At 48.5% G+C, this 15,325-nt stretch overlaps 1 protein-coding gene across 1 annotated transcript in view; it reads left to right on the top strand.

Annotated features, from left to right (window-relative positions):
• The window catches only part of SEMA4F (ssemaphorin 4F), a 321,938-nt gene extending 307,393 nt beyond the window's left edge, over positions 1–14,545 (top strand). Inside the window, exon 14 of the mRNA XM_069632516.1 lies at positions 12,206–14,545. Coding sequence (XP_069488617.1) covers positions 12,206–12,822 — 617 coding nt within the window. The 3' untranslated portion in view covers positions 12,823–14,545. The remainder of the gene's footprint in view (positions 1–12,205) is intronic.
• The last annotated feature ends 780 nt before the right edge of the window (positions 14,546–15,325 follow it).

The following is a 15,325-nucleotide window of genomic DNA, read 5'->3' as shown; positions in this document are numbered from 1 at the left end:
CAAGCCTGGTACGCTCATCTAATGGAAATGTCCACCCTCCACCCCCCGTGAAACTACCCTGCCCGTACAACATGCTGTCTCAGGACAAAGGGGAGACACTACACCCATGCCCGCAAACTCTGAACTTGGCGGCCTGGCTCCTGAGGTCAGAGTTTGGACACCTTCAACTCCCTCAGAGATGCATGGACATACTGGAATAGCAATAACGAGTGTTTGGTTTTCTAGCCTCCCTGAGTACGTGGAAACGCTTTGTCATCTGGTGTAAAACCAAGGGCATCGATCCCATGACTGCTCGCCTACCCACATTGTGTTGTCCCTAACTCATTTGTTAGACTCAGGTTTGGTTTTCAATTCCCTGAAGGTTCATCTAGTTGCTCTATAAGCCTATACTACGTCACAACAGAAGGTGTTGTGGTGGAAAATACTGGTTATTAAGGCTTTTATGGAAGTGGGTAAGAAAATTCACCCTCCCCCCCACCCCCAATTTCTAACCCAGCTGCCGGATGGGATCTTAATGTGATTTTGACCAGACTCAAGGGGTCTATGTTTGAACCAATGCATAAGGCAAGTCTAAAAGACCTTGCTTATAAGATGACCTTCCTAGTGGTTATCACTTCTATTAGAAGGGTTAGCGAACTACAGGCCCTTTCAGTTCTAGACCCTTTTGTTACAGTCCACAGAAATAAGGTGGTTCTGCGCACTCATCCCAGATTTGCGCTTAAATTCATCTCGAAGGTCCATGTGAACCAATCAATCGAACTACCCACTTTCTTCCAGACTCCCACTAGCATGGCCGAAAGAAGCCGAAGAAGCCTACACACACTAGCATTCATTGCAAATATTCCCCTCGAGTCCATTTGCAAAGCGGCAACCTGGAGCTCTGTACACACCTTTACAAAACATGCTTGCCTAGACACTTATTCTAGATCTGATAATCAGGTGGGACAAGCAGTGCGAAGACATCTTTTCACTACTGTTCCCTCTCACATCCTACCTCCAACTCCGGGTACTGCTCGCTAGTCTATGCACAGCATGTGATTCTAAGCAGATTAACAAGCATCTGAAGACATGCATTACTCACTGTAATAGCATTTCTGATGATTGTATCTGCTTGGATCCACATGTGCCCACCCTGCCTCCCCGCTCGGGTGGAAGGAACATAGACGTCTTACTACTTTCTCTCTTTATGTACTCACAATAGCCTTGGGCTCCCTCGTGGCAGAGAAAATACAATCGGTGGGACCTCTGTGCGTGAGGGATCTTGGGTACACTACACGTTACAATAGGGATGGTGTTACAGACACGTCTATGCCGATGTCCCCTTTCGGTCCCCGAAAGACCAGATGCAATACTCTGCAGTTACCACTGGATGTCGGACCATATGCACAGCATGTGAATCCAAGCAGATACAATCATCAGAAATGCTATTACATGAGTAATGCATGTCTTAAACATCAATTGTTTGTTGCCCCTCTTCCAGAGATGGGGGCGGAGGGGTTTCCGGATCTGGACTTATTCGTATATCCTCTGAATGTGCCCCCTCTTCCCTTCATGGATGGGCCTTGGTCAGGGTTCTCTGGGGGACGTGTACCAGCTCTGCTGGCACAGCCGCAGGTGCTATGTGTTTCCTCCACCTCTATTGCTTCCGTGGACCATTTGACCCTTTGCAAGTTTCGGACCTTGATTGGATGTGGCCTCATTCCGATTGCCTCCCACTGGCTGTTGAAGGCATGGTTCTCGGACCTGCTGTAGTTGTGCTCCCAGGGGCATGTCCTCTCGGCCTGGCTGATGAGACTTCATCACTCTGTTTTTGGACAGCAACTGAGAGATAATTCAGGAGGCTGTCCACATGCTCTCAGTGCAAGAGTAAGTAAACCAGGTTCTGCCACTGGGTTTGTGACAAGGGCTGCCCCCCCACCTCCCCTCACTTGCTCCCTGGATGATGTGCTGTCTCTTTCTACACCTGTCCCGGTCTGGCGTCCCTGCCACACCTACTTGGCGGCCATTGGGGCCAACAAGAACCTGCTAGACCATGTCTTTCAGTGGCCAACCCGTTGGTTAAGGCCCACCTCAAGGGCTTATCAGGCTATTTCCTTCAGTGCATAGGCCACACCCCGTCTGGGATCTTAATGTGGTGCTTGCGGCCTTACAGCATAAACTGGTTGTTTGATGGCATCAGTTAATATCCGACTGGTGATGCTCAAGGTGGTCTCTCCATTCCATTTGAACCAAGAAATCTGCCTGCTGGTGTTCTTTCTGAGGCTGAAAGGGCATTACATTCCCTGGACTTGCGAAGGGTGCTCAAGTTCTACTTCTCCTGGATAAGATCTTTCTGGAAATCTGAGGGTTTGTAAGTCACCTTCTAGGGCTCGCGCCCGGCACCCGAGATTCCAATGCCTTCCTAGCCCGTTGGATGGTCCAGGCCATTTCAGAGGCTTCAGGCCATGGGTAAGACTGTCCCTGCGGGGATTTATGCCCACACGGTCAGGGATAAGGCTACGGCGGTTGCCTTTCAGAGACACGCTTCCTGAGATGTTTTTCGCAAGGAGGCTGTGTGGGCCACACTGCGTTCCGTAAGCACTATTCCCTGGACACCAGGCGGGAACCAGGGCTTGGTTAGGCAGTTCTGAGGAACCTTTGCTTCCTCTTAAGTACGAGGCAGGTTGTCACAGCTCCATCCACATGTCTTGTTTGGTGGAATCTTCCACAAGGATGGAGGAAAGGGGACGAGACGCATGAGTAATTAAAGTTACTCACTGTAGTGACTAGAGCACTCATAGCCCCCTTTACTCCATATGTCCCACCCACCTTCCCCAGATAGTTTGCCTGGGGCTAATATTGTCAGCATAACCATGTTTTCCAGTGTCTGTTAAGCAAAAAGGGGACTGCGGTGCAGCGCTGGATGGCAGGGCCTTCAGGGCGTTCCCACGGGGTAGCACATTTTTCACTGCCAAAGGTTCTGGTACCGTGCCCCATATTGGGGAACACCCAAAAGGATGGCGAAAAGGGGACTAAGGACTATGAGTACTCCAGACACTACAGTGAGTAACTTTAATACTCTTGCGTCCTGTCCCCTTTCCTCCATACTGCATGGGTGTCCCTTCCTAGGGATGGGAGACGGAACCTTTTTCACCAGAAAAAACCTTCTTCCCCTTAAATTTAGAGGTGTGCGGGGGTGCAGTCCTGGGAGTATGCGCTGCCCTGACTCTGCCCTCCGGCGCCACGCCTCGGTCCCCTTTTCCGTGTCGACGGGAACGGGCTGAATTGGAATTCCACGCGCGGATACTCCTGTCCTTTTGTCTTTTTTCATTCAGGTACTCAGTCCTCTGCCGCCACGCTCCTCCCTGTCACATGTAGACTTCAACAGGGTTCAGCAGGTGTCCAACCTGTGAAGGGCTCTTTCCTACTTCAGACCCCCACGCCCTCTTCCTCCGTTGCCTTGGCCCGGACCACAGTTGGCAAGATTGTACCGCGTCCAACAGGCTTTCTTCTTCTTCAAGGTCTCTGAAGATCAGACTAGCCAGGTGGAGGGTGCTCTTCCAGAGGTCGCCTCTAGAGGACCTGAAGGACTTTGTCAAACACTGATCCAGGCCCAAGGTAGGGCCACTCTTTTCCAGCGCACCCCGCAAGGGAGACTCCTTCCCAAGGACTCACACGAGCGAGAGTACCCGCTCAGGTTCTCATACCAGCATGAGTCACCGAGGCTAATCCAGCTACCGGCTGAGGGACCAGAAGGTCCTTTTACCGGGTCTTCATCCGAGGGGCCACGCCCGTGTACCGGCAACATGTCCAAGGGGGCACCTATACGCGGCACTACCTGCAACTCGACCTGAGGTGCAGGGTAGGCCTCATGATCCACACTCCAGTCATGGACGAGGCTGGGCCCAGTAAGCCAAGCAACAGGACATCGGCACGTGGAAGACATCTCGACAAGATGGCCGACGTGCCAGATAATATGGGCACCCGTCTGATATCGCACCATTGAAGGGAGCAGGTGGGGGAGCGAGTGTCAAGGTGGGACTGGTGTCAACCAGGTACGTGGCCTACAGCCTACCCTTCGTTTGCGCAGGGCAGGTTCCCGCTGCGTCCATATAGTCTGGGCATGCAACGGCTACAGCAGCAGCCCGCTATCCCGTTAATATCACTTACCACCCCTCTGGCCTGTGAAGACAGGTTCTTTGAAAGGTTACTTGGGCTCATGAGATTTCCTCGGATGGGGCTCATCCTCAGGGACGTGCTCCCTCCAATGGCTCCAGTGCCACAGGCCCCAGTGCTGCCCGCTCCGGCGCCCCAGCCGATAGTGCTGCCTCCGCTGCAGCCCCCGGCTCCGGTCTCAACACCCCAGCTGTCTACTCCTAGCACCCCTCCCCCCAGATGGACACGGACGAGAAATAGGACCCCGAAACACCATAGTCGGCCAAGGCCTTCCACAAACGTCTTGCAGGGCTGGCAGAGTACTTGGGCCTTCCTCAACTCGAAGTTGAGCAACCAGCAGAGGGGGTGCTCGCCGAGGTCCTCGTGCTACTGCCCGCGGCTAGGACTGGGATCCCGATGCAGAAGGATGTTGTCGCCTTGGCAAAAAGGGTAGCTCGAGCCCTACTCTTTCCAGCAGGACTTTACTAGTCTCAAATTCTGAACAGAACCGGTACAAACCTTCATATTGTGGACATGCTGGCCGCGAAAATTCGATTGCCCCGGGGTCTGTTAGTCGAGGGGGCACGTCTCCGTCCCCCCTGATCGAGATTTAGCTGGTGGCAATGGAAACTACTTTTTATATTCGACCGCAAATATTTCCCTATGGGATTTTCCCATTGTTCGAGGCTACCAACTTTAATTATTTAATTCTCATAGCCTCGAACATACCGCCGGTTTATTTAATTAATATCAATTTGCCGGTTGTTATTTTTTGCCAGGACTCGATTCTAAAATGGCGTTTGTGTTCTCTTCTGTGACTCCAACCCAAGTCGAGCCCTTTGTTCCACTTTTTGACGGGCTTCTCCACAGAAGCCTCCAAAAGTGGTGCCACTCTGTCTGGGTACCACAGGGGGTGCGGGAGGGGGTTTAGGCACCCTGGACTGAGTTACCTTGGTAACTCAAGTCGCACTCTTGTGTGATTGGCCCACTTAGTATGTTTGATTGACAGCTAGGCTGAGTGAATGGGGGTATGCTGCGTAAAAGTAGGGCTTTGGGGACTGGAACTTCAGAAGTCGCCACAGGACCTGAGAATCAGACGAGGGAGAAGCTGAGCCGACTTACCACGATGACACCACCAGTGGAGCCCTGCAGAACCGACTCACCACTTCCCGACGACAGAGAAGATCTCCCGGCTGGAGAGGCTTCTTCCCCTGACTGGTGGGCACAACCAGTTTACCTTCTTTCTTCACACCCCAGACTGGTTTGTGGTCAAGCTGCCCGTGCCAAGCACCCCGGCGGCCGGATAGCCACTCACCACTGAAACGCGAATCAACGGACCGCTCCTTGTACCTGAGAAACTCTGCGGCTGGTTTCTTCCCTGGCAGTGCAACGGACTCCTGTCTTCCTCCACTACGAGATCCTCTCTTCCCCCCGGACGAAGCACCGACTTGCATCTGCTGCCAGGAACAACTGCCCCCGCTGGAGTGTGCTCACCAATTTAAGGTACCGTGTCCGCCAGGCCTCCCTTTCTAAAGATTGCTACAAGGTAATAATAACCCCTTAACCTTCTGGACTGGGCTGGCCGCCTTGACCTTCTAACTGGTCCCTTTTTTTGGTCCAACTCCTTTTTGTACCGTTACAAGACGTTTGTGCACTGCAACCGTGTGACCTTGGACACATTTTGTTTTGATCCTCTTAAAGCGGATCCGGCCTACTGACTCTTAATTCACGTTGTTACTTTACCTTCCTCTCTTGTGTGTTTGTGAAAAAGTGTTGGGATCCGTTCAATTTTTTCTCTGCTTTTCTCTCCCTTTTAAAAAACGAACTATTAGAGTGCCATCTACGTTAAGCGCTCACCGCTGTCTGAAAATAAGTGGGGCTTTACTTAAGACTTGTCTAATATTCTTTTAAGGGAGTGTATATCTTTTAGTGACCGTGTTTTTGAATTGCTTCCTATTAGTGCCTGTGTGTTTTTCTAGATGTGGTTTTAAATAAATAATTATATCTCTTTTACACCAAGCCCTGGTCAGTGTTTATTTGTTCTATTGTGTCCTCTTAACCTATTGTGAATATTCTGTATACTGCCTAACTCTTCTTGAGGGAAGTCTGACTGCTCAGCCACAGCTACCAAGTGAATCTGTGTGGTACAGACTGCTACCAAGTGGGTTTACTGCCAAACACCTGTAGTCTTAAATCTTTTGCAGTGGTCCCAGAGGGAACTGCACAGGTTTCTGCTTAACAACACGCCCCTCCGGGTCCACGTGTCTCCTGTGGGGGGGGGGGAAGGCTTGCTCTACACCCGCACTTCTGGCGCCTGATTTTGTGGACTTGTGGATCCTCTCCATAGTCTCTGCGGGGTACAGTTTACCTATCACTACCTCTCCTCCCTCCTCCCCTCCACTCCCACAGGTTGGGACAGCAACTTTTTTGGCGGAGATCCGGTCGCTTGCCGAAAGCCAGGCAGTGGAGGAAGTCTCAGCTTCCTTTGGCTTCTACTCCAGGATTTTCGCCATTCAGAAAAAGAACCAGGCGGCCTGAGTTGTGCTGGACCTATCCACCCTCAGCCTCTCCCTACCTCTACAAAAGACTGACTTTCCTGGGGGCTCATCTGGGACACAGACTTCGAGAGAGTTTTCCCCTCGGAGGACAAGATCACAGCCATCAGGAGGGCCACTGCTCACTTCCTCTGCAGATAAGTGATATCGGCCTTGTGTTACCAACACCCACTGGGTCTCATGGCAGCGGTCCTATTGGCCGTCCCCCACACGAGACCCAGGATGAGGAGGATACAGCTGCACTTTGCAGCATCATTAAACCAGGAGTGGGGCTCTCGGGTGGAGATGATCAACGTTCCTTCTTCTCTTCACCCGGACCTCACATGGTGGTCCAGGGACTGCAACCTGAAGACAGGCAAGCCCTTCTGGCAGCTGCCCCCCCGCCCCTCTCCCGCAGGTCACCATCACTACGGACTCCTCTCTCGAGGGCTGGGGGGGCCACTCTGGACAACCACAGCGTCCATGGAATCTGGACACAGCAGGAGCAGGAGTACCACATCAATTGGCTGGAACTAAAGGCCATCTGGCTAGCGCTCAGAGCCTTTCTTCCGGTTATTTGGGACCATGTCGTTCTCATTCAGACCGACAACTCCATCAGCATGTTCTATGTCAACAAGCAGGGAGGTACCAGATCCCCTGAACAGTGCAGACTGGCCATCACCTTCCGGGTGAATCGAACTTGAGGCGGACAGGCTGAGCAGACTGGGAGCGGACAATTACGAATGGCAATTGGGCGACCAGGTGCTTCAGGAGATGTTCAGCAGATGGGGGCACCCTCAGGTGGACCTCTTTGCCTCCTGGGACAACAAGAAGTGCCAACAGTACAGGGCCTCTGTTCCCTGGAAGACTCATTTCAAATTCAGTGGACCGGCATGACAGCATACGTCTTCCTGCCCACCCCGCTGATCCACAGGGTGATATGCAAGATAAAGGAGTCTTGCTACCTCAGCGTCATTCTGATAGCTCCATGGTGGCCAGTCAGGCCATGTTTCTTGGAGCTGCTCAGCCTCTTGGACAGGCCCCCCATTCACCTTCCGACGAGCCCAGCACACCTTCTGGCGCCACAGGGGTGCAGGGTCATCCACCCCATGCCACAGAAATTAGCCCTCACAGCATGGTTCCTGAGCAGATCATGCTAGAGCACCTCAGCCTTTCACAGGCTAACCTAGAAATCATACAGGGTGTAAGGAGCAAGGATACCAGGACCCAGTATAAGAGTAAGTTGACCAGGTTCTGTCACTGGGCAGTCTCTAAGGAGATTGACCCCTCCCCCCCCCTTCTTGCATGTACGTTGGACGATGTGCTCTCCTTCTCTGCGCATCTTGCTCACTCTGGCGTGCAGGTGGACACTTGCTGCACTTATTTGGCGGCCATAGGAGCCTACAGAAATTCAGAGAAAGAGGTATTCTCCTCTTCCAACCCGATAGTCAAACATTTGACGGGTCTCGCCAGACTCTACCTGCCCATCAAGAGGCCACACCCTGTGTGGGACCTCGATGTAGTGTTGGGCACCCTGGCGCATAAACCATTCGAGCCAATGACGTCCGCGGACATCAGGCTGGTCACCATTAAGATGGCCTTGCTAGTTGGCCTCACTTTGACTCAGAGTCACCGAAACCCAGGCGCTAGATGCCTCAGAGCCCTATACTACTTTTCACAAGGATAAGGTAGTCCTGCGGACACACCCAGTGTTCCTACCTAAGGTACCTTCTGCTTTCCAACTAAACGAGGAAATTGTGCTGCCTATGTTCTTTGCTGAACCGAAGGACGATGCTCAGAGGGTTCTGCACTGCCTCGATGTCAGGTGTTCTCTAAAATTCTACTTGGACAGGACCAAGGGCTTCCGCAAGTCGGACGCACTGTTTGTCACCTTCGGCGGGTCAAGTCCTGGGTATATCCAAGGCCTCTATAGCACGATGGAAGGTCTCTGCCCTCAAGGAAGCGCATGAGGGGGCAGCATAAGCCACTTCCAGCTAACATGCACGCCCATGCGATCAGAGCCAAGGCTACGGCCATCACATTCCAATTGCAGGTCCCGTGGCAAGTCATAAGCAGAGATGTTATCAATACATGATATACTGACCTGTCTAACTTGGATCAAATAAAAAAAAAACAAGAATATCTGATTTGTGGGAAATCAATTTCTGTAAATAGAATGATTAATACATGATTTATAATTCCAATTTAATTTAGAAACTTGACAATTTATGTCAGACCCTCGTTGCCTCTTGGTCATGAGGTCTCAGGATAGATAGATGCAGTCTCTGGATGAGAATTCACTCTGTTTTTAATGTCTAATGGATCAGTAACTTGTGTTTTGTCACCAATTTAAATGAATTGACATTTTACTCACTAAGACTGAATGTTCAAATAGTTTGTTTTGCCTACGGATTATGGTAAAGCTTCAAAACCATCCAAATTCTGTAGATGATTTAATTAAATCTTCATTTGTATCCATTCAATAAGGTATCTAAAAGAGACCATTGTATTGTGAAGCTTAACCATAAACTTTCAGTAATACGACTGATTTGGACATGCAGTCTTAGTGGGTAATATATCTTGCGACGAAACACTTGCGTGTCTGAGCGCGCTATAAATAAGATATATCGTGTAGATGCAGTTGCATTAGATTTAGTTATAACACACAAATTACAGAGTCTGTTACACATTTAGTTTTAGATAAGACAGCTGTTAAAAAACAGAGTAAATACTCAACCAAAGAGAACATTTCTCGATCCTGAGGCGTCCTGACAAAGGGGTCATGTGGGGCTGACATTAGTTCTTGGAGTTTCTCAATTACGTTGAAGTTAGATGGTGACCTTGATTTTATTTTTTTTCTACAGAAATGGATTGCCTACAAATCAGGTGTTTGTGCATATGGTTAGTTACTGGTCTGTATTCTATTTAGTGATAACATATTTAAATAATGGTGGGAAGTAATTGTGAATCTCAGGAGATTTAGATTAAGAATGTATTTTGTTGCAGGAAAACTAAGTGGAATTTTTCCTGATGAAGGGTGTGTGATACCCAAAATACATTGAATATAAATGGTTGTTAGGTATGCAGTGATTTTAACGGGACAAAAACCAAATGAAATAATAACTAAATAAATAGCGAAGAATAAATATAGGGGGTTGGAGACAAGGTGTTAAAACCTGTGGGGAGTGGTTCGGTGTGGGGGTTAGGAGTGCTGGGAAACGGGGTTCAGGGGCGGGCCCCCCAATTTAAAAAAGAAAATGTATATTTTTTTCATTAGTTATTATTTAATTCGTTATTTAATTTGTTTTTATTTCATTAGTTATAATCACATGTAACCGATTGTTACCAGCATCTGCAAACCACTGTTCTACGAAGCTGTTTTGGAAAAATTAGATTTGGATTGAATTTTATTTACTAGTTGCAATATGTGCTGTATTATGGACAACAATGTAGCATATATGCAAATTGCTTTGATTTGTAATCTTCTGATTATTGCAATGTACGATATGTGTAATGTTTCTCCTGTGTTGATCTTGGTTTCTTTAGATCATTATAAACGTGAAACTTATAAAGTTCTCGCATTTTATCTTGGTAAATATTATGAAATTATGTCTATATAGTTCAACTTTACCTTCATAAATGTTCATGAGGGGATTATTGTTGCATGTGCTATATTTTACAAGCTGATGGGAGACCACAGACTTGAAATGCTCTCGCTAATAAATGGTTGCACTTCTGAGGCAGCCACTGGTCTGTTGAACAAGAGCATCTTGGATTCTTGCTTTTTGTGTTAGGAAGCCTTGAGCGTGTTGCCATCGGAATGGTTTCTGATGACCAGTTGGACTGAGCGGGAGACACTGGACATCCTTCATTGGCACTGCTTTGGTGGCCATCTGTTATATTGATCTCTGCTGGCGATGACATGGTCATTGCTGCAGACTGACTTGCATATGATCTTTTGGCGTGCAACTTCCAAAAGTAGTTGACACATTATCAAAGTTAAAACGAGTTGCTCCACACTCAGGAAATGCGCCACAGAATATTTGATGGTTCAAAACACGTGTTTCGACACACTGGTGTCTTTTTCAAATCAGGGCTGATGGCAAAGCTGAAAATATTTCATGAAAGTAATTCACAAACATCATAATGAACGGTTGAACAAATAAAAGAGCAGTCCACAAAATCAAATAAACAAATTAAGGTGTAGTCACAAAGTAGTATGGAGGGGTGAAGGGAATGAGGTTGTAGGTAAATGGAAAAAAGAATATAACAAAAAACAAGGAGAAATGAAAACAAAACATTAATAGATACTCTTGATTAGGTATTTAAGTCTTATGAACATATTGTCATATGCTCTTTATATGAATGGTATGGAATTACGCCCCTGGAGGCCTTACCTCCATTCCAAATCATGATTTTCCAGCTGTTAGAACAATGAGTCATGGGATAAATCCCCCTGTTAGAAAGCATACCAAGATGTCCATACTACTTTGTGACTACACCTTAATTTGTTTATTTGATTTTGTGGACTGCTCCTTTATTTGTTCAACCGTTCATTATGATGTTTGCGAATTACTTTCATGAAATATATTTTCAGCTTTGCCATCAGCCCTGATTTGAAAAAGACACTAGTGTGTCGAAGCACGTGTTTTCAACCATCACATTTCCTGAGTGTGGAGCAACTTGTTTTAACTGTTTTCTCAAAGGGGTGGGGGTCAGAAGTCCCTTTCTGCCCCACACGAACTGCAACACTTTTTTGAACTCTAAAACACCAACCAGGCGCACGGAAAAGTTCTCGGTTGGTGCAAAACAAAACCCCATCATTGTGGCCACATTATCAAAGTTGTTTAATTGTGCAAGCACTGTATCGCCCAGATAGGTTTTTTTATGCTGTGAAGTCTGAATCATACGTGATTTGCCTGACGTTATGCGACTCACTGTTTCATCTGTTTTCCAATGACTCGTTAATGGGATGTCACTGCACCTGTAGCTCCACATCACACTTGACAACCAGCTAGAGCTGCAGTTCTTTGGCAGATCACTACTCAGTTTGAATTGTCGCATTCCTCTTTACTAGTATTGGTCAATGGGGAATTGCAAATTTGCTATTTTTGTTTGTTGCAGAGATGCTTCATTCCCACCCTCTTACTATCCAAGTGATATTTATCCCACCTGAAATCCTGCACATCTCTGCTATGGCCAGGTTGGGCCTGGCTGTTATTTTCTAGCGTGCACTGATGAGATCTGCGTTTACTCTTGGGCTGCATGTGTGGCTATTTCGGTCTAGTTTTCTTTGATGTTTGATAATTTGTGAACAATTGGTTTATTGGTTTGTGGGATATAACACCTGTTATTGGCAGCAAGCAATATGTAAAGGGAGAACGGAACTAGGTACCAAAGCAGCAAGTTACTAATGTATTCTAGCGATTGTCTGGTGCGTGCTGCCCCTCCTCTCTATCCCACTTGCCCGTTTCATGAAGTGGGACCCACTTACTTTTGCCTACATTGTAATCTTGTTGTTTTATGCTCTTCTGCAGATACTGAGCAGCGGCCTGACATTCGAGAGGTTCCAGTCCTGCTCGGGGCACGAGTGGTTCTCCCTTGCACCCCACAGTCTGCCTGGTCCACCTGCGAGTGGAGTACTCCCACCAACACTGAAGATGGCTACACCGCACGCAGTGATGGGCTGGAATTCACTGCATCAAAAGACACCTTTGGGGACTACGAATGCCGCTGCTGGGAAAACAAAGTCGGCGGCGTAGTGGCTTCGTACAGTGTTGTAAAGGGCTCTGGGTCCTCTGAAGCAGTTGTGTTAGGCGGGCGCAACCACGCAGTTTTGGTTGGGATGATCTGCTTTCTGGTTGGCATGTTGGCTGGCTGTGGTGTCTTTGCCTTCTACCATAAGAAACAGCAGCTTCGCTGGGAGAGGCGCCAGCAGAAAACAGGACTGGACCTAATGGCATCTAACACAACCAGCTGCAGCCATGAACCCCACACACCCAGCTCCCCTGAGGATGAGAGACACCCACTAGCCACAGACAAGAAGAATGGGGTTATGAACGGATACACCCACTACTATATCACTGAGAAGGACCAAGCCCGCATCATCCTCTCCAATGCCCCCCTTGCCCAGTGTGATGAAACCTCCATATAGTGACTGGCAGCCTCTTCGTTTGTTACCTCGGCGCCTCCCCGACCACACTGAGCTGGTTCGTTTTTCATAACGAAGCCTCCACGGCCTCAGCTGCGCTGACCGAGGACGGTCGCTCAGTGTTAATGTTCCTGCAGGAGGTTAGAGTGGAGTGTGTGATCTGCTCTGTGACGTAGAGGAGCAGGCCCCTGGAATCCCATGCAGTTGAGCAAGTGACTTTGATCTGGCCACCTCCATTCTGGCTGGTTCCACTCGCTGACTTGGCCACTCCTGTTGAATAAACGTTTTGCTCCACGTGTCCCCCTTACAGGAGAGCAGTCCGGTCTTGGTGTTTTGAAGTAGCCCCCTGCATCCCTAAACTCCTGCTTAAGACGGTGTCTTGGGAATCCTTCCTGTGCACCTGGTGTGTTCCAAGCAGCTTCTTTTGGTTAGGGCAAGTAATGCGGGCTGGGCAGGTGCCTGCTGCTCCGCCAGGTCATTGAGCCAGCAGGGCTCCCCTGTGTTGTCCTCTGTGGGTTCACTGTATGCATGCCAAAAGGGATTATCTATGTTGGACAGAGTGGGCACAACGCTGAGTCATCTGCCCATTCTACCCCCAGCCAAACCCCCTTTATGATTCCTTTTCACTCACTGCCCACAAGATCTGCATCAGATTTATGTGTGGTCTGTGTTATCCCAACAAAATGGGGTGGCTGTATCTCTAACCCAGCATCACCACACAATCCACCACGAGCAGGGCAATAAAGGGTGATCCGTGGGTGCTTAGATTATCCTCAAGCAGATATGCGTGCTGCTCCTCCTGTGCCAGAATCCACCACGAGCCGGGCATTGATGGGTGATCCGTGGGTGCTTAGATTATCCTCAAGCAGATATGCGTGCCGCTTCGCCTTATGTGCCAGAATCACACCACAAAAGAGCAATGTTTTTTCCGAATCCTATTTGAAAGTTAATGAATCTCTTCGAGAAGGGTGCAAGATGACTCTTTCCACAGCAATTAGCCAGCCTCGGGCCAAACTGGCACCTCTACTGCTGACTGGCTGCGGATGCTGGACACTGGGAATGTTAGGGTGCTGCCACATGGCTCCCTAGTGACAGTGCTTTGGACTGCTGCCACCTGCAATCCTTCTGACTCCAACTACCACTCAAGCCATAAAGAGTTACACGCCACTGACGCACAGGCAAGCCACTAGCGCGCATTGCAGACTCTCAACTTACAATAGTGCGGAAGAACACTGAGAAGTGAATGTTGCACAGAATCCGTGCACCTCGGCTGAGAAACTTTTGCTCTAGTCCTTGATCCTAGTGCCTTTCAGTGTCTGAGATGCACAAGTGTAAATAGTTAAACGCTGTGAATTAGACTGAGCTGGGCAACCGAATGTGAGCTGCAGACTTCTTGGTGAAGTGTCTGCTCTTGGTGATAAAGACCTAAGACTGGGATGTGAAATTTGGTCTGAAAAGTTCTGTTTAAGAGTCTCTGCCTATGTTTAAATATATTTAATGTCTGCAGAGACAATGAACATATCCAGTTAGTGAGTGATTGTTGTTACACACTCAGACTGCACACTTCTGCTCATGCCTTATACGGCAGCGAGTCCTTTTCACGCTTGCACCAGTGTTCACAGGTTGTATAAAAGAGGATATTTCTATGCACCAGGGATCTGTGTCCACATTTTTACATTGTTTGCTGTTTATAGGTTTGCTAATATATTTTTATTTGTTTCCTGTCGCTTCCGCGTGGTTTCACTTTGGCGTTTGGGTGCGAGTGATGCATCGGCTTAGGCCTTAAAACCTGTATTGCATGCAAATGATGTACTGTGAGTGCCCAGCTATAGCTTGTGTGACGGCTCCGGGGTTGGTGGTTGTGCAAGTTCTCTTTCTATTAATGTGTGTACATTTCTCAGTGTCCCTGTCTTGCTCATAGCACATACTCATACGCTGCGTCCGCTTGCATTCCAGGCCTGCAATTTCCAGTCTGCACAATAGAATAATATATCTACATGTGCTACATTAGAAGTGCATTCAGGACATGCATTTACCAAGCTGCCTTATGCCTCATGCCACTGTGTTCCACTATGATGGATGGCTCCTGCTCCTGATGTGCACACACAGGTTTTAAGTGGAGTCGGTTCTAGGTTCACAGGCTGTTCATATTCGAGCTGCCTAAGTGATTGGGGTTGAATGTCAGGAATGGCACTCTGTCAAGAGTGGCATAGGGCACCCAGGTAGGGTTTGGGTGGCTGTGAATAGTAAGTAAGGTAGCAGATAAGCACACACAGCAGGAAGTTCAACAAGAAAGAAGAGTAGGAAACTGTAGCTGTGAGCCAAAAGGGGCAAAAGATACAAAGGTACAAACAAACTGGATTCCCTCTTGGGGTGTATGCTGTTCCACGAACCTTAGGAAACTCCAGCCTTCTGCACAGATTGCTATAACAGAGGCCCACGCTGTATGCTCATGGCTGGGAACAACAGCAGTGGGTGTCTGTAACACGAAAACGCGACAAAGGAA

The sequence above is a fragment of the Ambystoma mexicanum genome, chromosome 6q (assembly GCF_040938575.1).
Source record: "Ambystoma mexicanum isolate Mex_15411 chromosome 6q, UKY_AmexF1_1, whole genome shotgun sequence".
NCBI lineage: Eukaryota > Metazoa > Chordata > Amphibia > Caudata > Ambystomatidae > Ambystoma > Ambystoma mexicanum.
The sequence above is the reverse complement of the archived record's forward strand: the minus strand, read 5'-3'. Positions and strand labels throughout refer to the sequence as shown.